Raw genomic sequence first — 25,423 nt, forward strand, 5'->3', positions numbered from 1 at the left:
ACATATAAATACCCCGTACTGTGCCAAAGCGTAGAGAGAAATATTGTGGCTTTGACACCCCGTGTTAGCATTACAAATCTATTCCCCATTTCGCATTGGATCTACCTGTCCGCAGGTTCCAACATTTATATATCTTGTGTGCTAATGTTAAATGCTTGTGCGTATTTGTGTGAAAATATTATATTTAATTTTTTCAATAAATATCAACAGAACTCATGTAGTGCAAAAAAAGATATATCAAATAATCTGAAGAACAAAATAGTCCATTTCAACTACAACCTTTATTTCGTGGGTCTACAGTTGTTGAGTTCAAGCTCACCGGTAAAAATTCTTCGAGTAATGACTAATTTGGAAACTTAAATTTTCTCTGAAATTCTCGAGGATTAAAGGAGAAATTAAGTATTTTTTTCTTAATCCATGGAATTCTTGGAAGAGATTTAGAAGCTGTTTATTTTTAGGAATGAAGTAGTCCATCATTTTCTCGCTCCTCACTTTTTATTTGGTTTGTAAAATGAAATAAGTTTATCCATCGCCGTTTAATTTCTCATAAACTAATAATTATTAATAATATAAAGAAATATAAATGAGTTTATTTCACTAAATTTATAGAATGACTCATGATTACCACCTCATCTAAAATAGATTGATTTTTTCAAACCAAACACCTATAAATTTCTAAACTAGCCTTAAATTTTAGATTTAAATTTTTCTTTTTTAGAAATAGAGCTGTCATAAAAATGGCAGGACTGCCGCTGCTGGACTCCCCGCTGCGATATCCAAATCCAACTAGCATCTGTCGGATTTTCTTTATATAAAAATGACATCTACCTCTCTGTCCCTAATAAATTGCGGTCACCTAGAGAAGATCCCAAAATACAGTGGCCAGCGCCAACATCAACAAACATTTATGACAGGCAGTTTTTTTTAAATCACGCCTTGCGAGAGGGCAGCAAAGCTGGGTGGACGGACGGCGGATGGGGGTTTCACACTCCTCCCTCCGGGCAGCCATACCCGTCGATGCGCCCCATCCGACGGTCGGGACCCGCCCCGGCGATTATCTCTCCTTTTCTTCTTTTCGTGGGTTCCGCTACGTCGCCCACTTTCCACCCTTCCCACCACCCCCCTCCCCCCCACCCCCCCAAAACGCCGCTACCCCCTCTCATTTTCTTCCTCGTCTCCACCTCCTTCTCTCCTCCTCGATACATCCGAGCACGCCGAACGCTGTCGGAAGGCACAAAGCGGCGAGCGGCGCCGGGCTTCCCCTCTCTTTCTCGCCCCCGATCTGCGCCGATCGGGGCGACCGCTCTCTGGGGACGCCGATCGAAGGTCGGGCGGCGATGCTTCCGTACGCTTCTTGCCTTCTCCGTCTCGGCTTTTCTTCCTATTTCTTGGCGTCGGGTAGGTCCTCCAATGGGTGGATAGGGTTGAGCTCGTGGGCCAGGGGTCAGGGGATGGGGCATGGGGCATGGGGGTTGGATGGGGCTGTGCTGGGGCGTGGCGGCGTGGGGGATGAGATCTGCGGGGGGATTTAAGCGGCGGATCTGGTGGTGTTTTTTTCTGCGGAACTCCCCTACTATTGCACATGAATTTCGTCGATTTGAGCTCATCTGATGCTAGGGTTACAGTTCCGTGCTAAAAAACATCATTTATCTGGGGGGAATGGATTAAAAATGAGAGTTTTATCGAGGGATGGATATGCAGAGCTGGAGTACTTGCATGGATTGGAATTCGTCCGCCACAAAATCTATAGCCAATGGCTTGGAAAATTTGCCATTAGTGAACAACCTGTTTAACAGTACTCTGCAATAGGATTAGATATTTCTGAAACAATTTGTACGTTTGTGCAGAACATGGTGTTTGGTGTTAACTGTTAATTAAGCTGTTATATTCATGGACCCCATTCTTTTGGGCAATCATATGCTTATTCTGCTTTCTCTCAGAAGTTAGGTTGTGATATATTCTATTTATGCTGTTGCTGAAAAAAGGTATTTGACTTGCAATGTTTTTATTTGCCAGGATATACGGAAGCAGTTTCTAGTTTTCTTCAGTTGGTCGCCACAGTTTCCAGCGCTTTCAGCCAGTTGTCTAATAACTTGTTGTTGTTGTTGTACTTAAGGTATATATATCATTGTCTGCCTGCATTATTTCTCTGACATCTCGCATTATCTCTGTTGAGTATAAAATTATAAACGGCGAAAGTAACTCTGATTACATGTACTCTGCATGCTTGATTAATATTTTATATTTATGTTTTATTTGGATTCCCAACTATGCAACTGTTCAGTTTTGACTTGATTTATTTCAGTTTGCTTTTGCTTATTTTGATATATGGTGAGTTGGGATGCTGATGCTTATCCACTTACCAAATTTATCCTTTTGCCGTATTTGCTAGATTGACACGCTTCGTGTTGTAAAGCATTGCCATGTTTGGGGCATGACTTGTTTTTGTTGAAATCAATTGACTTCCAAGGGGTACACTAAATCCTTGATGCAACATAATAGGATCACCGTACTGTCTTCCTCAGAGACCTTCCAACTTGGTTCTAGTTCCAGCAACCCTGTCATGGATCATCAGAATTTACTTCCCAACAACTCTAATGTGGATGAACAGATTTTACTCCCAAATGCATTAGAGCATGAGGACTGCCCACACTATTTGCTCAACGGTCATGATGTGGGTGTGCCAAATGGAAGCTTGATTGGTCAGCAAAATACAAGCTTGAGCTTGTGGGAACCAGCTGGATCTAGCTCAATGAGCTGCTTAGTTGATCATGACAACTTTTTCCAGGCAAAAAGGGAGCATCTTGCCTCTTCTCTGTCTATTGGAGGCCCCTTAAATATAGACAGGAGGAGACATGAAGGCACTAGTTCATTGCCTTTACACAACCTAAACATAGACCTCAACATTAATCAGGCTGATCAATTTGGCTCTGATGATGTTGATCTTGTACATGGTAATGGACAATCAAGTGCAAATACTGTCACAGCCCACAGGGGCTCTTTCATAACTGATCATATTATGCATCATGGAGTTTCTTCAGATGCTACAGGAAGTTCATCATGGAATGCAGAATGTTTTAATGGTGCAGCAAGCCAGCACAGTCGTCATCCAGCTTTTAAGAGAAAGTATCTTGATGGATGTCAATGTCATGCAGAGTCTTCTGCTAATGGAAGCTCACACAATTGTCACCAGAATGATAGTACTCTGCTACCTCTTCGGACCACCTGTGAAAGTTTGACTATGCCAACCACGACAAATTTTAGTGTTCCACATCCTCCTGTGGAACAGCTAAACCAGAGCACTAATATTTCTGCAAATTCTACTTTGATTGACCACTATTCTTCTTATAGTGGTCCACATGCAAACGAATTCATGCGAAATACACGGATGCGAATAAACCCTAGTGATTATGATCAATCACTGCCCAGCCTTTTACCTGAAGGGAGTTTCAGGTGCCCAGCTTATCAGCATACACAGCAGCAGTCATCATTTAGGCCAGTGCAACCTAGACAAGTGAGCTCTTCTGGTTCTCATAGTCGACCTCACTTGCCTGTTGTTACTCAATTTTCGCAAAATCTTCACCGTCCTTCAGCAAATATTAGTTTTGGATCAAGGATTGGGAGTTCTTCCAGTTCTGGTTCTACAGTACTGATACCTGCTTCACAAGATCCCAGTACAAGCTTGATAGGAAGTGATTTTCCTGAGCCCCTTTTGTTAGGTTCTTTGTTTACAGCTGATTCAACAAATTTCTTATCTGCATCTGGAAACAGAAGTAACCAGCAAAATTCTGGATCCAGCTCTAGTTCCATGCTTAGACCTGCTGTAAATGTTGCAGCTCAACAAGTCCCTGGGTTCAACGTATCTCAGCCAAGTACAACTCTAAGAGGTTCAGCTGATGTGTCTAGGAGGTCCTTAACTGCTGCTGGTGTTTCTCATTTTAGAAGTTCAAGCATGGCATTGCAGCACCGTGGGACTTCATCCACACCGCATGAGATTCGGAGTCACCAGCCAGGATCAAGCTCTCGTGCCCATCAGCAGTCATTAAGACCTGGTCATTCCTCGATAGACAGGCAGAGCTCTGGTTACTTGGACCTTCAGTCTTTTATGCAGTCCATAGCTTCAAGGGAAGGAGGCAGGCCAATGTCACAGGTAATTGCCCTTGAATCATTTCATTGAACTGATGTTTTCATTACCACTTGCATAATAGTTTCATTATGCTGTATCATCATGTTCCATCGAAATGAATGGAGACACATCTTTTAGGATTTCGGCCATGAAAAAGGTCCATTTGATTTCATCCAAGTTTTCTACTAAATGAGGTGCTTATCATGCCATGAAAGTGCTTAGCTGATGTCATCCAAGTTGAATGACTCGTGCGTTGATGTGCACTGCTGAATATATTTTTTGGCTATATGTGCATCTTTGAACACATTTCCATGCAATTTCCAATGCTGGTGCTGAAATTAGCATTTGCTGGTATCATATCATGCTCTATAACAGTTATTACTACCCATACTAGTTGTGTCTGCTGTGGAAACCAATAATCTGCTCCCTAAATTAGCAGTGGAAACCACATTTGGCCTTTATATACGTGAATTTAATGTTTTAAGAATTGTTTTTTGATTAATACTGGCTTTACCTGTCAGATTTTGAGTTTGAATGTCTTTCTGTTTCCGCACACAGATCCGTAATGTTTTTGATCAGATTCGTCAGGGGAGAAATGCAAGATTGGAGGTCAGATTTACTTACATTTTGCATGTTATTCTAGCGAACTAGTAGGTGTTAACATTTCGTGTTCTTTGCATACATCATTGATTTACCTGAAACTAGTGTATTAGAGTTTAGAGGGTTCTTGGAGAAGGCGCCTTATGACAAAAATACCAAAAAATGTTATGTGGTGGGCTTTGGATAAATATAAAGTTCCAACAAAGTATGTTATTCTCATTAAGGACATGCAACAATTTCGTGACTAGTGTTTGAACAAGTGATGGGGACACTGATGACTTACCGATTAGAATATGACTGTATAAGGGTCAGCTTCGAGCTCTTACCTTTTTTTCTTGGTTATATATGAAGTCACGAGGGACATACAAGGTATATCCCTTGGTGTATGTTTTTTGTGGACGATGTAGTGGGCTTGTGGCTAGAGACTCTAGAGTCCAAAGGTTTTAGACTCAGAAGAACTGAAACCGAATATATGAAATGTGACTTCGACACTACATATGGGGAATGAGATGTTAGTTTGGAAGGCTAAGTAGTGTCTAGGAAGGATACCTTTCAGTATTTAGGATCAATGCTATCGAGAGACGAGAATATTGATGAAGATGTTAGCTATAGAATCAAAACATGTTGGTTGAAGTGGCGCCAAGCATTTAACGTTCTATGTGACAAGGGGGGGGGGGGTACCACAAGCTAAAAGGTAAGTTTCATAGGATGGCGATTAGACTTGCTATGTTGTATGTTGTGGAATTTTGGCCTATGAAAAGATGACATGTTTAGCAGATAAGTGTTGCGGAAATGCATATATTGCGTTGTATTTGTGTCCATACAAGGACAGATCGAGTCTATAAATAATAGGTTAGGTGTAGCACCAATTTTAAAAAGCTTATACAACACTGGTTGAGATGGTTTGCACATGCACAGCGGAATTCTCCAAATACACCAGTGCTTAGTGGGATCTTAAGGCGTGATAGTAATAGGTATAGATGCTAGAGAATGCTGAAGTTGACATGGGAAGAGGCGGTAAAAGGAGACTTGAAACAATGGAATATACCCAAAGATTGTCTTGAATAGGGGTGCATGGAAAACAACTGTCTATGTGTTTGAACCTTGAATTGTGGCTTTTGTTGGGTTTCAACTCTAGCCTACCCCAACTCGCATGGACTTAAAAACTTCGTTGTTGTTGTAGTCTATTAGAGAGGTAAACTTTGAATGTGATGATATATTGTTTAGACACAACTGCACTTGCACGTGCAAACTACACATGCTCATACACACCCATGTTTGGGAACATTTGGAGGCCAAGCCTCACGTAGTGTTGGAGTATACATTGGCCATTGAATGAAGTGGATGTACCAGAGAAATGGATACATAGATGAGTAATACCGTGTTCTATATGATTAACTGTCAAAAGTGAAATAAGAGATCATTGTGAAGCCACTATTCTGGGCTGTTGATTTCTGTGAAATGGTGGCATGGAAACTTCCTAGCTACTTAATCCAATAAGATAGATTAGTGTGCAACTTTCTGTACATACAATAGGTTGCTAATTATTTGGCTTAAATTAACAATAGTGGCAGTAAATTCCAAACATTGATCACTGCATATATGATGCCAGGTAATGTGATTCAAAGATCTCAATTATTTTGCCAGTGAGAAAGAAAGCCTATACTATAAAAGCTTGTATTTTCTTTGCCCCTTCACTGCCACATGTTCCAGTTGTCAAACACCTTGTGGTAGTTTTGTTATCATTCCTTAGATAATGCCCCAGTGATGTAATATATCTTATGCTTAATATTTTTGTCAGAACTATTTCAAAGATACAACAATAATTTATGATCTAGCTCTTATCAGCATGTTTATAGCTCGGAGTAAATGAAGTCTTATCTAGACAGTGATGTTACAAATTAATCTGTTCTCGAATAGATGTAACATTGTGATTGATTTGTGATGTACTGTGTTAATCAGCAATATTTATTTTTGAACAGGATTTGCTTCTCATTGATCGGTCACTTATTATGAGACGCGCAAATTTGATTGATAGACATCGGGATATGCGGCTTGATGTGGATAATATGTCCTATGAGGTATCAGAATTTCTCTTGATCATAATTTTATTCCAAAACCTTAAAGCCTAGTCAGTGATGACGTTGGTAGAAGATATTTTGAATCCTGGCATATTTGGCTACCAATTTTGTTTGAATCAAGTCATTTTCCAGAATGAAGATATCCCATACCATATATCCTCAAAATGTTGTAGTTTCAGTGTAGTTTCAGGAGCATGGAATCAGATTAAATTGCATAATGTGGGTAAAACTGGCTTAACTTAGTGTGTTCAGAACTGAGTTTTTGCTTGTAGCAGGAAGTATATAATTGGTACACTTGTAGCCACTTTAGGTTTTAAAACTGTGGTTCCTGTGGCATCATTCACATTATGTGACCCGATTTGTGTTTGACTACATTTTTCTGTTCCCCAGGAATTGCTCGCACTAGGTGAACGCATTGGGTACGTAAACACAGGACTTAGTGAGGAAAAAATCCTAAGTAACTTAAAACAACGGAAATATGTCTTAATATCATTGGAAGATCCTCCAACAGGTGTTGAACCATGTTGTATTTGCCAGGTAATTCGAGCACTTTGTGTTTTCTTCAATTCCTTGTATAGATCTGTTTAACATGAATTTATTTTAGAGACCAGATTCTGACATAATGATTTATCCATTCCATCATTTTGACTGGTGGTCCTAGTAAGGCATGGTGTATGATTGTGGTGTTTTTGACGTCTAAGTACTGTGAAAAGCAACATGATTACTCTTGAAAGCATGGTTATTAAAACGACGAAACTTTGAAACGCTCATGGGTGGAGTTTTGACTTTTAAACGTTTTATACAACATAGGGAAATTTCAATATATCATAATTTCAGACAATAACCAACATGAGTTCACATGATAATATTGTGCAAAATGACATTACCACAATAACACAAGTTCAACTAATAGGAAGTCGACAACCGCAAACAAAGTGGAATGAGATGTCTAGTAGTCCCCAATCACAAACATAGCACAAAAGCAACTAAAGTGGAATGCAATGTCCACAACCACAAGCACACAAGTGTTACTCAAGCACTCAATAACCATCATCCAAATCATCTAAACCAACATCATCCTTGTCTTGCTCACCACCACAGTCACCACTGTTGTTTGTTGCTTCTTTATCATCCATGTCAAGGTTGTCAAGCACAAAATTTTCATCGTCTTCATTCTCTTCACCCACATCAAGACCATTTTCATCATCCTCAAGAATTGGCAGCAGTGTTTTCAAGTCGTCCAACTAATCGCGATTAATCGGTGGATTGCAATCGACCAGCCCCACCGATGCGACTAACGGACCAGAAAATTAGTCGTTTGATTAGTCGTCCGATTAAACATGGGACGACTAGTTTGGACATGGCACTGTTGATGGGCTTTTGCAACTGGGGTTGGAACTGGGCTGCAATTTGATTTGTGGGCTTCTAGGGTTAGACTTGAGAGTTGAGAACGCTCAGGCAGTCCTGCACAACCCCTCCAGCCTCCAGTCCCACACACCGCCGCTGGCACACAGAACAGGGAGCAGCCGGCGCACAAGGACCAGCCACCAGGAGCCGCCGGCGCACACGACTGCAGCCTCCTCCTTGGCCCCAAGACAGAGCCGCCGTCTCCCAAGGAGTAGCTGCCGCCCTCGCCCAAGGAGGAGCCACCGTCCCCCTCCCCTCACCTCGACAACAACCTTCCAATCACCCTACCCTGCCTTGTGCAGCGCTCCTCGTCCTCAAGATGAGCACATCCTCAGATGGTAAGTATGGTTTTTTCTCCTCTGCTTTCCTTTTGCTGAGGGCCGATTAGTCGATCTGGTCGACGACTAATCGCGACTAGTCGACTGGTCGGTAGCTATACGACTAGGTTCGACCAGACGACTTGAAAACATTGATTGGCAGTTGAGTACCATGAGCTGTCCTAGGAAAGTTGCGGCCTTGAAGTTGTGTAGATGCACCGGCCCCATGATCAACATGTTCCCATGTGAAAAGAGGGCCATCCCCAACAACAAATGAAGTAGCTAATGGATCAACCCACTCATTGTCCCAATCAAAATCTTCAAGAACCAAAGGATCAAAGTTCTTCCCTTCTTCACATATTTTTTTGGAACCTAGCTGCCATCTTTCTATTGTATGTAACATACACCAAATCATTCAATTTTTGTGCTCTAGCCTGTTCCTTATCTTGGCATGCATCTACAAGTTGCAAGTAACAATAAATGAAGGGGTAACAACTACAAATTGCAGTGTAATATGATCATGTTAGTTAACTTACAAATTCAAATTTGCTCCAATTCTGCTCACAACTGGATGATGAAGCACAATGACTAACAATCCGTCCTGCAAACTTATATAACTCAATGGTTCGACCACCATATGCAAGCCACCAATCAACTGAAATGGCAAAATAGGTTGGATTTATATGATGGAAATTAAGTTATGCATGCTGGAAGTAACAATTAAAGTGGTACTTTTAGAATACTCACGTGAGTTTCTTGTTTGAGCATTTTTAATGGCCATTGGGTTTGCAAATGCTTCTTTTTGGTTCTCATAAAGGACTGCCTGAGCATCAATTTTTTCTCTAAGGTCCTCATCTACCACCATTTGAACAAGTACATAATTGAAGCAACCCCTTAGCTCTAGAATTTTCCAGGGTTCAAGTAGAGTGCTGCTCCATACAACGGAGTATCCATTTGTTTCACCCAACGACTGTCAACAATTTTCATGATGCGGTTTAGACAAGCTTTCTTGCTTTGAATAGAGAATGATGAAGTAATCTTTTGCTTTGCTATCTTCATAGCTGCTGCCACTTTAGGCATGGCTGGCTTCTCATCACCATCAACCAATCTAAGCACAACAAGTAGTGGTAAAGAAGCTTTAAGGCAGTCCTCAACCGAATGCCAACTCTGTTGAGAAAACAATGTCATACTTTTTTCCCTGCTTCTGTTTTAGCTACTTTGGAGCGAGTGAAAACATCACCAGAAAACAATGCTCTCAATCGATCCTTGTGCTTATGTAAACTCCTCAAGGTGAGGAATGCAGTAGCAAATTTAGTAGCAGCAGGCCTCACAAGATCCATACCTTTTGTATGCACCCTCATCTCACTTAGAATTCTCCTATGTCTATATATGAATGTTGTGACATGACAGACACGTGCAATAGGCTTCTTAAAATCCTTCAGTTTTTCTATGGCCTCCAGCATAAAGTCTAAGCAGTGAGCAGCACAAGGGTCCAAAACAAGGTAGGAGTGGTCTGAACCAGAATGCGCCCTGCAGCCTTGTAGTTAGCACCATTGTCAGCTACGACCTGTATGACCTTATCCCTTCCAATCTGCTCAATGTCTTATATCTAGTAGTTCTGCAAGCATCATCACATCATGAGACTCATCGATGCATCCACTGATTCTAAAAAGAATGTACCTTTAGGGCTGTTAACTAGGAAGTTGATCAAATGTCGACCCCTTCTGTCTGTCCATCCATCTGACATGAGGGTGCAGCCATATTGACTCCATGCATCCTCATGCTTCTTCTCACCATCTATCTCTTTGACAGCCTTCACAAGCAATGGTTCTCATGGCTCATGGAAACTAGGGGGTTTGAACCCCGTACCATACTGTGCAATGGCCTCTACAGCTACCTCAAACTGTCTTGAGTTGGCAGCATTGAAGGGTATGCCACACTCAAAAAACTTGGCTATCTTCATACAAACAGCTTCTCCTTTTTCTTTAGGCTTCATTGCAGCACTGATGGTTCTTTGAGTTGCCCCCTTGGCATACCTTTCCGCTACAATCTCTTGGGGTGTACGTCAGAGCAAAGTTGTAGTGGGCTTCTTTGTTGCCCCAACGTTAATGGCTTGCTTGATAATTCTGTTCTCTAGATGATGACCCAATTATTTCTACAACATCATCATTTTCGTTCTCATTTGATTCAGCTTCATCAAAGTACTGTCCTTTTGGTCTAATCCCTTTTTCCTTCATCCAAAGCCTCCTTTAACTCTAGCAATTGCAGTTGTGGTATTGGGACAGTTGAGGATATCTTTGTATCCACTCACAAGATTTTTCTTCACTCTCAAGATTCCTCCTTTAATCTGCCTTGGGCAAAGGGCACATTGGATCAACTCTCGCTTGCCAGGCTCTACATAATAATAATACTTCCAGCCTGGATCATCAGATTTGGGCTTCCTTTTTGGAACTTTCAGTGGATCATATCCATCACTTTGTATTTGAGAACCAGCTGCAGATGCTTCCGTGCTAAAATCAGCCATTTCCCCTCTTATCCCTGCTTCTGCAAATAATGAAATGCATATGTTCAGAACACATCAAGCCAGCAACAAGATTGTGCTGTCCACTGTCCAATACACAGATTAACCATGTTAAGTTTAATCATGCCAGCAACAATGAAGATTGTGCTTTTACGGCCTATGCTGTCGAACACCTAGGCTGCAGAGAACTACGGGAGCAAGTTTCATCTGTGCTGAGAACTATGGGAGCAGAGAATTACGGACACCTGGATGAGAGGTCAAGTTGCCATAGCTTGCAGAGAACTACGGGAGCAGAAGACGACTCATACCAGAGGAGCATTGGGGGCACATACCAGACGAGCAGCATACGTCGGTTGGCCGTCGGCCCGGATCGGTGCAGGCGCGTGCTTCCTGAGCCGGTGGCGTGTGTGTCAGGGCGGAGCTTCCTGAGCCAGCGGCGCGTGCGTTGTGCAGACCTTGCCCTAGTGTGAGGTGGAGCTGAGCCGACGACGAGGCTGAGCACCAGGCGATGGCGGCCAGGCACCAGGCGTCAGGCGACGACTGTAGGCCTTGCGTACTGGACTCTGGACTCTGGAGGCGCTGCGACGGCTGGAAACTGAGCAGACTTTTGGGAGTGGCGAGAGACTGAGATGGGCCGTTGGGCTCAATTTCTAAGACCGGGCCGGGCCAAATGTCACAGGCTAGGGATAAAACGACGCGACGTTCCACTGCAAATAGCGTTTAAACGCTAAAACACTACGTTTAAACGTCATAAAACGATGTTTTACGACCAATTTTAAAACATTCCAACATTTAACAGCCCTAACAGCGTTTTGATGACGTTTAAACGTCGTTTTAATAACCATGCTTGGAAGGTGGTCCCTGCTGTGTGTTGAGTGTCCGCAGAAGCGTTGGCCTGTCTTTCTTTTTAATTGTTAATGGGATGATGTGTGGTTGCATGTTGCAGCCTGTCTTTTATATGTCTGTGGCTGCGATACTCTTGTCAAAGTTTAGGCGTTACTATAATAATTGTTTTGGGAGCATCTCTTGTTTTGTTTGGTGCTCTTGCTTAGAACGGGTTTATTGTTTTTTCCCAATCTCTTTATTGATTCTACTGATGTAATTCCAGACATCAATGGTAGCTCATTGGCACTACTGAACTTTGTTGACCTTGAACATTACAGGAAGACTACGCGGAAGGCGAGGACTTGGGCAGACTGGACTGTGGTCACGACTTCCACACCGCATGCATCAAACAATGGCTGGTTATAAAAAATGTGTGCCCAATCTGCAAGAAAACAGCACTGGACGCCTAAGACATGGCTGCATTTTCCCTCCCTAGGGAAAATCCGGTAGCCGGCACTAAGGGCAAGTGGTTGTCATCTAACCACACCATGCACCCAAAGACTAGCAACTGGTTACAAGCATGTTACACCTTCCCATTATCAACACACATGTGGGAATTTATACTATAGGTGGTACATGGCACTTACCTGAAGCCAATGGCTGTAGACCCCGGAGTTTCATCCTTGTTTTGTTTAAACCTAGATTTGGGATTTATAATTTATTGAATGACATTCGATTTACTTGGGCAATCAGCAATACCTGCTATCATCATTAATCGCTAATCATCTGTGTTTTTTTATTGCTTGATTTGGGGGTGAGGCTAGCAAGTTGTAGTCCCTTCACCTTGATTCTGTATTTTACCCCTTTGGTCTTGGGTTCCTTGGTAGTGTAACTCGTTTCGTAGCAGGAGGAAACCATTGTCTACTGTGCACTGTAAGCATAAGGTGCATCATTTTGTACCCAGAAATGTGCTCGTTTCTTGTTCCATAAATATAATAATAGTGGTCCTGATACACAGCTTTACGGAAGTACAAGTAGGACCCTTGTTTATTCATTCAAATCTGTCGGCACACCGCTGGTTGCGCTGGCAGGTGCTGCTGTCCTCGATCTCGCCGGAGATCTCCTCTACCCCTTGGACTCCGCCACGAGGAACGGGAATATGAAGCCGATGACATTCCATCCGGCAACAGACTTGTCTGCAGCCGCCTTTCAGCAAAGATCCCTGCTGGCATGGTAAAGGTGGTGGAGCTGGGCCCGAAGTTGGCGAAGAAGGTGAAATCGTTCATGACGAGATGGAGCCAACGTTGTACCGGGCGTCGTCCACCGCCAGGTGATGTCCAGCGCATGAACCAGCACACCTTCGTGCTCAGCAGGTGCAGGCCATGCCGGTTGGCGAACTGCTAGGACAAGAGCCCGTACTCCTCGCGGCAGCGCTTCCTCGCCTTTTGCTGCTCCTTGGCAACGTTGAGCACACGCGACATGTCGTACCGTGCCGTCTCGGGCATCTTCATGCGGCAGTGCTAGTTATAGATGGCCAATAAGTATGAGGCCCATGAGTTCGGCACGAAGCCCACTATTTAAGTCTGATTCGAGCCTGGCATGAATAAGTGGGCCAGACTCGGACATGAAACTAAGCACGGTGGGCTAGCTCGACATAACCTGTTTACCTTTAAATCCGTTTTTTTTTCACTAAAACGTACTTACTGGACCACTTAGCCGTTTTTCGGCCCGTTTTCTCCGTGCTAAACGGACCGGCTCGGCCCGATTAGCCTGCTGCGGGCTAGGCTCAGGCAGAAAATTGAACCCACGGGCTTAGACGGTCTGGCCCGGTTTTCTAACCGTGCTTGACGGACCGCGCCCAAAACAGGTCGAGCTTCACTGGGCCTGAACCGAACCGGGTGGACCGTTTGGGCGAGTAGCACCGGGACACGGTGCTGAACATGAATGGAGACGATGCCACCGGTGAGGTTGCCGAAGCCCTGTATGGCGAAATCGGCCGGGATGAAGGCGCCACGCGTCCACTACTCCACTTGTTGGCGTACTCGGACATGAACATGATGGTCGCGGACAGCAGGTAGTCGCCGCCGATGCCTAAACCGAGCAAGAAGCAGAAGCAGAGCATGGCCATGGCGCCCTTGGGTGTGGACCCGAACAAGAGGCCGGATGCGAGGCAGACCATGAGCATCAGCGTCACGCCGTACACCTTGTGGTCCATCTTGTCGCCGAGCTAGCCGAAGAAGAGCTGCCCGGCGAGCGTGCCGCAGAACGCGACGTCGTTGGTTGCGGCGGAGACGTTGGGCGGGAACGAACCGAGGGTCGAAGCAAGTAGATGCGGCCAAGGAGCTTGGTGACGAGGGAGATCGGAGAAGAGACATAGGCGTCGGTGAAGAAGCCCAGCGGCGGTACTGAGAAATCAGGGGCCCGGAGCAAGATACAAATTGAGGGTCCTTCTAGATTTCATGATTATATATATGCTGCAAATTTTAAAAAATGATTGTGAATTTAAACCAACAGTTGAGTCCCATATCATGTTATTAGAAAAGATCAATTATTTAGGAAATAAAAAATTAAAAATAGTATACAAAATAAGGATAGAGCTCCACAATAAGGTTTTATATTTGGGATCCGAGAGACAGAGTCCTATAATTATTTAATGTTTTTTTTGTAAAATAGAACCTATGTTGGAGCAATGTTTTGGTATCACAGTCCTATCTTGTAAAATATAACCATATTTAAGATCCTTCTTGGTGATGCTCTTTTGGTACACCAAAATTAAATAAATTAAAAATTATACCCATTAAGTGGCACTCACAAATAGTCAATAAAATCAAACTTTCACCAATTAGCAAATCATGATGCAATATACTGATTCGCCGTTTGGTCTTGTTTTCGTCGTCGGAATCGCACCACCAGACATCAAACTCATACTCTAAGGACGCATATGATATACCGCAGTGGGGCCCTTGGAACCGGGGGCCAGGGTGGCCGCCCTGCTCGCCCCCTCCAGGGCCGGCACTGAAGAAGCCCATGCCGGTGATCACTACCGTGTTGCGTCCAGCGCGTGGAGCACCTATGATCTTGTGCCATTTCCGCGACGATCAAGTTGGCTAGGCAATCACTCGTTCTTTCATCGGCTGCTCGATGTTAGCGGTAATTGCTGCTACTTAGGATATGTTTGGTCAAGTAAGGATGGAAGGAGACGACTATATTTCTATGATGTTTGAATAAAGGATACATGATAAACACCAGATCAATTTTCGGTGGCGATGAGGTAAAAAAAAAAATCAGTGGACGGTACACCTTCGCCCCTCCTACGGTCTCAAAAAAAAGCATGCAACTGAAAAAAGAGCTCTTGCGTTGCCTCCCAACTTTATCCTTATCTACCCCCTCTCATACTTATCTTGGCGGCAGATCTTAGCAGGCGGGAGCCATCGCACGCGGTCGGTTGTCGCGGGCAGCCAGGCATAGGCGAGTGTCCAGGCGAGCGGTCGGCCAGGCGCACATCACCACATCGGCCAGGACCGCATCGGCAAGGCACACATCACCGCCCTGCCGGCTGCCTTTCGGGTACGTGCCGCCTGCACTACCAGAATCAGGCTCTTTGAGGCACTCGGCAAAGCCTGGAAAACACTCAGCGAAGTCTTTGCCGAGTGTGACACTCGGTAAAGAGAGCTCGACGAACAGTACATCAGCAACGACTTCTTTGCCGAGTACTTTTTATCGGGCACTCGACAAAGACTTTGCCGAGTGTCACTAGTTACTTGGCAAAGAAAAGCCGTCGTCACGGCGACTGGTAAAGGAGACGACGCCTTTGCCGAGTGTCACCTAATACACTTGGCAAGGAGATTACCTCTTTGCCGAGTGTCCGCCAGCCTACACTCAGCAAAGGGGCCACCAGTGGGGCCCTTTGTCAGTTTCTTTTTTGAGTGCCAGGGTCAGGGCACTCGGTAAAGAAGCTTTACCGGTGCCGAGATGTCCCTTGTCTGTCGAGTGCTATGACCCTAAAACATTCTTGAAATATTCTCAAGTTTACGGTCATGTTTAGTAAGCATGGTGCTCGAAGATTCCGGTCTGTTCCTGAAATTGGTCGTAACTTGTGCTAAATAACATGAATATCATTTTTGCGTCACAACTTTCTTGAAACATTCTTAAATTTTTATCTACATATGATATCATGACATGTGGACAAGTTTCATAATTTTATGACTTCGTTTGTGTTTTATATAATTTTTAAACAATTTGATGGCAAGTTCACGGTCATGTTTAGTGAACATGGTGTTCGAAGATTCCGGTCTGTTCCTGAAATCGGTCGTAACTTATGCTAAATAACATGAATATCATTTTTGCATTCACAGTTTTCCATGTTTCGAGTGACTTGCAGTTCAAATGTGAATTTTCCGAAGAAACTTAATTAAACGAACTAAATCTAATAGTTAAAGAAAACACCTTTATAGTTGTGTCAAAATGGTACATGTAGGTCTACATAGTGTAGGAACATACCACAAAAAGTTTAGTTGGGGAAAGAAAAAAATAAAAAAATACTTTGCCGAGTGTCCAGAAATAACACTCGGCACAGCAAGCTCTGCCGAGTGTCAGACGCCGGACACTCGGCAAAGATAACGGCCGTCAGCTTTAGACGACCACTGATGGCCCTTTGCCGAGGGTCGTTGTTTGCTGAGTGTTTGGCACTCGGCACAGATTTCTTTGCAAAGTGTATTTCTGTGCCGAGAGCCCTGCTCTCGGTAAACGTGGTCATTACTGAGAGCAGGACTTCGCTGAGTGGGGTACTTGACAAAGATTTCTTTACCGAGTGCCTGACAAAAAACACTCGGCAAAAAGCCAGATTCCGGTAGTGCTGCATGTGATCTTGCGCGGGTTTTGATACGTGCCGCCTACCTGAGATCTGGTTCTTTCAGAAACTCCAACCATCGGACTAGCACAGGAACCTCCAAGAACAGTCTCCCCCGCACCAGCACCGGAACTCCAACCAGCATGTAATCCTTATCGTTGTGCTACTAGTCTGGTGTTTTTTGCTCCGGTGACAATGGTTATCATTGATTTGTGCCATACTTGGTTTGTGTGATGCAAGATCTGGTGCTACTAGAACTGACTCGGGTAGTGTGATGCTACTTGGTTTGTGCCCCAATATGAAGATAATTGGTAAATGTAAATTTAAAAAGAAATGTTGATAGAATGAATGCCAACTGCTGGCTAATTTGTTTTGCTGTTCAAATGACTATGCAAGAGGGAGCGTGAGGGGTACGGGTGGGCTGGCTTTGGGTCCAGCGCTCAGTGGGTGTGTTTTTCTTTTTCTTTTTAGAATAGGTTTTTAAAATAAATAAATAAATTTATAAATTTTCCAAAAATTTAATAAATCTAATAATAATATTTTATAAATAAAATACCCAATTTTAATGGATAATTAATTTTTAGGCAAGAATTCTATTATTTAAATAAATTGGACTTCTTAAGAGAATAATTTAATAAAAATAAATCTTTGCAATGAATTATCAAACAAAAGTTCATGCTTCAATAATGAATGCATCGAACACTTGGTAAATTTTACTACTCAAAAAATTGTTTAATTTATTTGTATTACTATTTTTATTATTTTGAAAAAATAACCTTTTCCTTTTATTACTATTGGAAATTAATAAATTAAACTGGGTTTCTTTTATCACCTACGCTCTAATATTTAGAAGTATTTAATACGTTAATAATTGAATTCTATGATGATGCTTTATCTGATCATATTATATTGATGCTCATTTATCTACTAATGATGACATTGGTGATCCGAGTATGGTATATGTGACTAACTCACATCTTTTTAATGAAGTTGAAGTATTATTTAAAGTTTGTATTATATGAAGTAAAATATTGTTTCGGCATACCATGCATATTGAATCATTCTTTTGCATTCGAAATTATGTCATGATCCTATGGTCCGACTGTACTACTGCACACTTAGCATCATAAATTGTCCGAGAAAGAGTATGATGTGGCTCCATACCCTCGCTTGCAGAAGTCATATGCACTACATTTATATGCATTCATTGAAGTACTTGTAGATGTCGACAGCGTGAAGTGATTATACAACCTGGTGTAGTTGTTCGAGAGGAGATGATGTTTTATATATTATAGCTATTGGATTATTTATCTGAAAGTATTATTCTTATCAAATGAAGTTGATTTAAATCATTGATAATTCTACTTATGATTTAAATATCTTGTCAAAACAAATTTGCTTCCTGAGATGTTTTATCTCACTCTTGCGTTACTCAATGCAGGAGGAATGGGAAGTAGCAGCACATTGCATACATGGTTTAAATACTAAGTAAAAACCAAATATTTAGTTTTGTTTATTAAGAATGAGGTTGACATTTCTGAAGTGGCGTAAATGTTAATCATATCCGCTGTGGTTGCTCATTCTTGCTAGAAGGTTATTCATGTTAGTGTGATGCATTATAATTGATTATGTCTGTTTTGCTTCCACGATGCTTACAAATATAAAGGAGATGCTACCAAATTTTATATTTCTTAGTTTTCGGTTATTAGTAGTAAAGTTTTGTACACTTCTGACTGTTTGTGGATTCCAAGGTGTTACATCATCCTTAATAGGAGCGATCAATTTAATGCAACAAAATAAGTGAGTTTAATTCATGGGACTCAAATACCACTTGCCTTATTTCTAAAGTAGACACTCTTTAGAAAGTATTGAGCTTTTGGTCCTAAACAACTAAAATTCTACTTCTCATGAACGAATCTGAGATCTCCAAAGCATGACACTGATCTCTAGCATTTCCCTAGCCTAACTACATAGAACATAATATATGATTAGCAACAATTGTTGGGTAAGACTATTGTTCCCACCAATTATTCCCTTTCGAATTCAACTCGTCGCTTTAGCTCCTTAGGCAGCCTTGTAACCTTGAGCTCAAGCTCTAACTATCTATGAATGCTAGATCGATATTGTCAGAAGGAATATGAGTGTAACATATGAGATCTAACCTCCCTAGAGTCAATCACTCCATTGAACATAGAGTGCCTTAAGATTAAATCAACAATTTTTTTCCAGAGTATAATTTAGTTTTTGCATATATAGAACTTGAGAGGCGATAAAATCATACATACTATGTCTTTGTTAGTATGCATTGAAACATTTAGAACCTTTTATCCTCCTCTGACATTGAATCCATAGTGCGACCACATCTCGTAGTTTGGTATGAAACCATATGTATAAAGGTGGAGTGTCATCGTTCTTTTTTCCTTGCATTTATAGTTACGACAATCTATACATGCATGGGCATAACACATCGGTACCTGTTGCGATTGTTGACAAAACTGAAGGCGCAATCAACAAATTCCAGTCTTCACCATCCACTAATGAGAGTGAGTCCACTATTTTTCCAACCATCCTACATCCATAAACGATGGGAATTAAACACGTACATGCATGTGTTACTTTGTCGACAAAAGGTTGAAGAGACCACAACACCGCAATGGAGCAGATCAGGTGATGGTGAGGTCGGCGGCGGTGCACGTCGTTGTCTCGCCGGTGCGGTAGGGTGGCCGTGACAGAAACAGTGCATGGTGGGTGGGCACGATTGGTGCGGTGTGTGAGGGCATGATGTGGTGCAGGGAGGGCAGTGTGGGTGTTGTGGTGGCTATGGGGCCATGCAACATGGGGCGCGGTGCAGGGTGGGTGGGCACGAGTGTGATATTATGACGCGAAGCGGGATATGACGTGGCACGTGGCACATGGGGTGGACATCACGCGACACAGGCGCGTGAAGGCACAGTGAGCGGAGCAGAGCGCGACTTGTGGAGGCTGAGCTCAGGTGTGCGGGGGGATTTAGTCCACTAACTTCTATCGACTATTTTAGTAGCCAATAGAAGTTAGATAAGTTTCGTTAGTTACTGACACGAAAGTTAAGCTTAACTAGTCGGTTGCCCGTGCGTTGCGACGGCTTACTACAATATCCACGTAAACTATCCACCAAAAAAATCTTAATATTTTTTATTGATTGTCTCCGCTCTTCGTATAATTTTTTTTGATTTGACTAACTGATGTTATTGTTTACTCCATCCAATATGTCTTGGTACAACACGAACAATGAAGTGAGTGATTAGAAGAGAGTTCACAACGACTGACTGAACGAACAGAGATTATAGAATGACATAATTCCATCATACAGAGACCAAATAAGAGAAAGTTTGTGAGCTCAACTTTCTAAAATAAGTCACATGAACTCAAACTTATAAAAAAGATAGATCAAAATATGGAGTGATTGCTAAAGTCAGGCATTAATAAAAACTGGATGCACTCCATATAAATTATGCTACTTCGTAGCAATTACTAACGTTTAAAACTAATAAATAACCTTTCATTTTACTGATAGTGCGACAAATCATTGTTGCTCCATCCAATTCAGCAATCTCAAACACCATGGAGTCCATTACGCCAATGTGGTCTCAGAAACGACCTAATGCTTGCAAGAACCAAGAACGCCGTGTCGTGCTTGGGCTGTAGCCTCAGCCTGTAGTGCTGGCCGGACCCGACCTGATTATATTTTTTATTTTACAAAAAACGACCTAATTCTTCTGCTTCTTGTTGGCCGGTTCTGAGCATGAACCGCCTGTTATCGGGAGCACCAGCTTCGTAGCCGAAGCAACTTCAACTTGATTGTTGAACGAAGCCATCAGCTCAAGAGTGGAAGTGAGTTCACCGGAGGTGGGCGCCAATGTTGGTGACTTGTTCTCAAATGCTATGAATTAAGAACAATGCAACACAAAATGTTAAATATTAATGCCTTTCGTCCTTCGAAGCATTATTTCCCTTAGGATATAACGATCTTCGGACGAAGGTTATGAAGGACATACCTTCATAAATTTGACATGTATAACCAAAGGATGAAGCTTATAAAACACAGGAAAATAATATAAATAATAATATAATAGCATAAACATTTATTATTGAACTAATCTTGAATACATGAAAACAATATCAAATTACATTTGTACCTTGAGCTTGACAGAAGACCAAGGCAAGAGTAAGATGCGGAAAAAGCGTGAACAGTACGAGGTACTGTTCATCTATTTATAGGCATAGGACGCAGCCTGTGAGAAATTACATTCATGTCCTTTATAAATGGTTACAATCATAACACAGGTTGTCATGGGCCAGTTGGTCATTTCATCTTTAAGTCGGTGCATCGGGAGATACGCTACGAAGCTCCCTGACTGGTAACTTTGGTATTGTGTTATGGCCGTCCGAAGGTGTTTCTTCTCTCAAGTCCTTCGGCGACGAAGCAGCCCCCCAACAGTAGCCCCTTCACGGTGCCAGGTCGTTTTTCGTAACGAGCTCGATCCGTGAAAAATTCTTTTAGGCTTCGGAATGCCGAAGGTCCGAAAAACACCTTCCCTGAGCTCGTTGTCGAGAAACGATTTAAATATTCCCAGCGCAAGGTGGTCCCACCACATGGCGGGTACGCACGATCTGGTGTTTCCTCTTCTCGCGCCCTGCGGTCCATCATCCAGTGAATGCGGGCAGCTGTTCGGCGGGTGTAGGTAGCTTGACGATTCACCTTCCGACCTGCGACACTATATAAACAGACGGGTAGGTGTGAAGTTACCACAACATTCATTACTATCGTGCTGTTGTGCTGCTGAAAAATTTGACCATAGCCGAAGCTTATGCTTCGTATTCTCAGTTAAAGCATCACCTTGTTTTTAGCTTCGTCAAAAGAGAGAGAGCTTCGGTGAAATCAAAAAGTAATCAACTTCATCAAATGGCCAGGGTGCGTTCAACTGCAAGGGTGACTCGTGAGGGAGAAGAGACCGAGGTCACCGAGACGACACCAATTTCGGAAGTCATGAAACGATTGGGTCTAGTTGTGACAGAGGGAACTATTGACGAAGGTGCACCTGCTGCCGAAACCGAGCAGGCAAATATTGAAGAGGACGATACTGGTGATGAAGAGATTGATTATAACACCATTATGCCATCCAAGCCTAGCCATTTGGATTTTGGGAAGTCGACTGTCTCTGAAGCTGATATGCCCATGATGACGAAGCTAGGCTACTTCGGGGAAACCGAAAAGAAGTTGATTCGCTTTGGCAGGGAAGAGACCATCCCGAAACCAGAAAATGATGAAGTGGTAGTTTTTAAGAGCTTCTTCAAAGCAGGGTTGAGGTTTCCCATGCACGGAATGATTGCAGATGTGTTGGAAAATTTTGAGATTTATCTTCATCAGCTGATTCCTAACGCTATCGTTAGGCTCAGCGTTTTTATCTGGGCTCTTTGAAGCCAAGGAGTGAAACCACTTGCCGAAGCCTTCTGCCGGGTGCACGAACTTCACTATCAGACGAAGACTAGAGAAGATGAATTGCACGAGAACTTTGGCTGTTATAATTTTGCATACCGCAAAGACATGAAGACACCGGTGGTCAGCTACCGCACCAAGTGGCCAACCGGTTGGAAGACTGAATGGTTCTATGCTAAGATAGATGAGCAAAAGGAGAAGCTAGTTCAGAGCCTGCTGAAGCTAACCTTCGGGTTGACTAGGCCTCAGTGCAACATGACGCCGGGGGAACCATGCCCGGATGCTGTGGGCGAATTTAGAGTTATATCTGAACATATTGGTACTAGAGATTTAGTTCAGGAATACCTAGCCAATAGGGTATTCCCAACACTAAAGGAATGGGGTATGTCGAAGCTTAAAGGTGAGAAGAAGAAGAATGAACTCGTTCGACTGCCCTATCATTTTAAGTTTAAGAAACACTTCATAGAACCCTGCCAAGAATGGTTGGACACAATTGAAGTTATGTGCAACGAAATCCTGGGCAACTATACGAAAAAGAAGATCAATTGATGACTGCAGCCTTCGGCACCCGACCGAAGCAAAGGTTGAATCGGGTGATGGATGCCCTGAATTTTGAATATCCTGACTATGAGCGATTGAACAAGGGTGCCGAAGGGCAAAAAAGAAAAAGAATTGTTAGCGTTCTGGGTAGAGAAGCTGCTAGAATGGTGAAAGAGGATGAAGAAATTCTGAAGAAGAGAAAATTTAGCCCTGAGCCGAAGGTAGTTGCTCCGAAGAAAAGGAAAGCTGCGGCTCCGAAGCAAAAAGCGACTGATATAGAGGAAGAGACTCCTTCAACACCTTCTGCTGCCGACATGGAAGAAATTCTGAAGGTAATGACTGAATCTTTGCCTATCAAGCTAAGTCCACTGGGGCCACATCTGACGAAGCTTTTACAGAAGGAAAAGGAGCCCTCGGCAGCGAAGAAGCCTGCTGGGCTAAAAAAACGGAGAATTATTCATGTGATTGAAGCCATTGAAGAAACACCATCGCCGGCCTCGGCGTCAAAAACACCAGCTGTCGAGAGCGCTACTGCTGCCGAAGCTGCACCCACCGAAGCTGGAACTGCCGAAGCTTCAACGACCAAAGATACAAATCTAGAGAGCACATTTTCTGATATTGATAAAATACTCCTGAATATGGCTGCGGAAGAAGCTACTACAGCCGCTGAAGAGACCCTAGCCACAGTGCCTGGAAAAGAAAAGGAGAAAACCAAAGATACTTCGGGGGAAAAGGACTTCGATTTCCAAAAGATAATTGGTCAGGAGTTATCTGAAGCTGAGAAAGAAGAGTTAAAAGATTATGCTATATCCTGTGGTTACAAACCAGGAGCGCTGCTCTTCGGCGGCATTGACGATGAAAGCTTAGGTTGCCTCCGAGACCGAGCTGGAGCGAAGGTTATCAGCACTCTGTCGAAGAGTATTGGTTTCCTGAAGCTTGAGGCCGATATCAGCCGCTACCGACGACAACATATCGTCGGTAGTTTGTTCTATTCTAATTTCAAGGTAAAAACTTTTCCTCGGCTTTTCATTATTTTAACGACGAAGGAGTTTTCTGACGAAGGTTATTTTTGCACAGAGTATGCTATTAAGTAAGGCTTTGAAGATGCAACATGACCTTGAAGACAAAAAACATGAGGTTATAATTGAAGGTTTAGAGAGCAAAATAAAAGATCATGCATCTGCTCTTGAAAAGAAAGATTTCGAACTTCAAACAGTGGAGGGTTTACTGGCAGAGGCTGAAGCCAAAATTGCAAAATTGAATAATGAACTCCTCTCAAAGTCGGAAAGCTTCGAACAAGAAAAGCAGAAATTTGATGCAAAGTTTGAGGCTGAAGTCGAAAAGAGTTCAAATTTGCAGAAATCACTGAAAGAGCTTCAAGATAAATGTCTAGACTTTGGCAACCGATGCGTGCAGCGGCTAAAGCAGGTTTTCAACTCGGTTGGAGCCAGCTCTGAAATTCAATCCTTTGGTTGAAGACCTGCCAGAGACCTTCGAACACATTGATGGCGAAGTTGATGCTCTTGATGAAGTTATAGCTGGACATGGCGATTTCTGTGCCCTGCTAGCTTCTCGGGGCACAGCTGTTGCCTTCATGGAATCTGGCTGCACGCATGGGAAAATTGTTAATAGACCAAACTTTAGCTTATCACCGGTAGATTTAACTGATATCCCCAGCCTGGCTCGAAGCATAGGAAATAGATTCATAACGCAAATCTGGACGAAGGGTGGGCGAAACATGGCTTGCGACGAAGCTCGAAGCCACCTTAAGCCGGTAAGAAATTTGTGCCTGTTGCTTTACCTTCTCCTTGAAATTTGCACTTTTCTCATACCGCTTTGATATGTACAGGATGACGAAGCTGAGGAACAATGAGCCAAAGCTTGACAGGTGATCCGAAGCTTAATGATGATGAAGCTGAAGACCTTGCTGCGAAAAAACTCTAGAAAAAAATCTTGTATTATCCCTGTAAAAAATATTTAAGAATCAGATACTTATTCTGTAAATTTGTCCATACCTTGTAATATATTTTTACCTTTTCGTCCATGTATGAACTGCTTTGATGTGGACGAAACTTGTATTTTTTGAGCCGAAGGCGAAAAACACCTTCCCTTCTTTTCGTACACAACGAAGCATGAAACTGCTTCTTTTCTTTTTGCCGAAGCCTTATCCTTATAGCCGAAGCATCTGCCTGTGTCTGTATGATATGATGATGATGGTCCTATGTATGTCTAAATGAATGTTTATGAATGCAATGTATGATGTAATGTGACGTGCAAATGAATGTCCAAACACACACATACGAAGCCACGACCATAACCTTCATTCCCTTAGGAATGACTGAAGTCTCTTTGCCGCTTATTTTTCGGCTTCACCGCTTATTTTTCGGTGTAAGTTCTGCATCCCCTTAGGAATGTCTTTTGAACTTCTTCACCTTCTATTTCGGTGGTATTCGTGTTGACTTTTCACGCTTCGCCTTATATTTCGGCGGTATTTGGCTCTGCATTCCCTTAGGAACGACTTTTGAGCAGAAAACTTACGCTGTGCTCCCTTAGGAACGGCTTTTTTGTAGCTTCGTCGTGCTCTGCATCCCCTTAGGGACGACTTTTGAGCTTCTCCCTATTTTTTCCTTTTTCTCTGCACTCGATGGTGCATGCTCAGATTTTACATTTACATATTTTGG

The 25,423-nt window shown here is 42.8% G+C and overlaps 1 protein-coding gene and 1 pseudogene across 2 annotated transcripts; one reads left to right on the forward strand and one right to left on the reverse strand.

Annotated features, from left to right (window-relative positions):
* Positions 1-993: 993 nt before the first annotated feature.
* LOC103641501 (probable E3 ubiquitin-protein ligase HIP1) lies at positions 994-12,676 on the forward strand. 2 transcript variants are annotated; one of them, XM_020545835.3, is made up of 7 exons: positions 994-1,345; positions 2,017-2,116; positions 2,393-4,150; positions 4,685-4,735; positions 6,709-6,807; positions 7,198-7,344; positions 12,216-12,676. In XM_020545835.3, exons 3-7 carry the CDS (start codon positions 2,489-2,491, stop codon positions 12,345-12,347), a joined length of 2,091 nt encoding a protein of 696 aa, XP_020401424.1. In that variant the 5' UTR covers positions 994-1,345; positions 2,017-2,116; positions 2,393-2,488; the 3' UTR covers positions 12,348-12,676. The 2 variants fall into 2 exon arrangements, with proteins under 2 accessions (XP_020401424.1, XP_020401423.1); XM_020545834.3 differs by having other exon boundaries at positions 1,085-1,326.
* Positions 12,677-13,277: 601 nt separating this feature from the next.
* Positions 13,278-14,906, reverse strand: LOC103642673 (probable inorganic phosphate transporter 1-4; annotated as a pseudogene).
* Positions 14,907-25,423: the final 10,517 nt, after the last annotated feature.

The sequence above is a fragment of the Zea mays genome, chromosome 10 (genome assembly GCF_902167145.1).
Source record: "Zea mays cultivar B73 chromosome 10, Zm-B73-REFERENCE-NAM-5.0, whole genome shotgun sequence".
NCBI lineage: Eukaryota > Viridiplantae > Streptophyta > Magnoliopsida > Poales > Poaceae > Zea > Zea mays.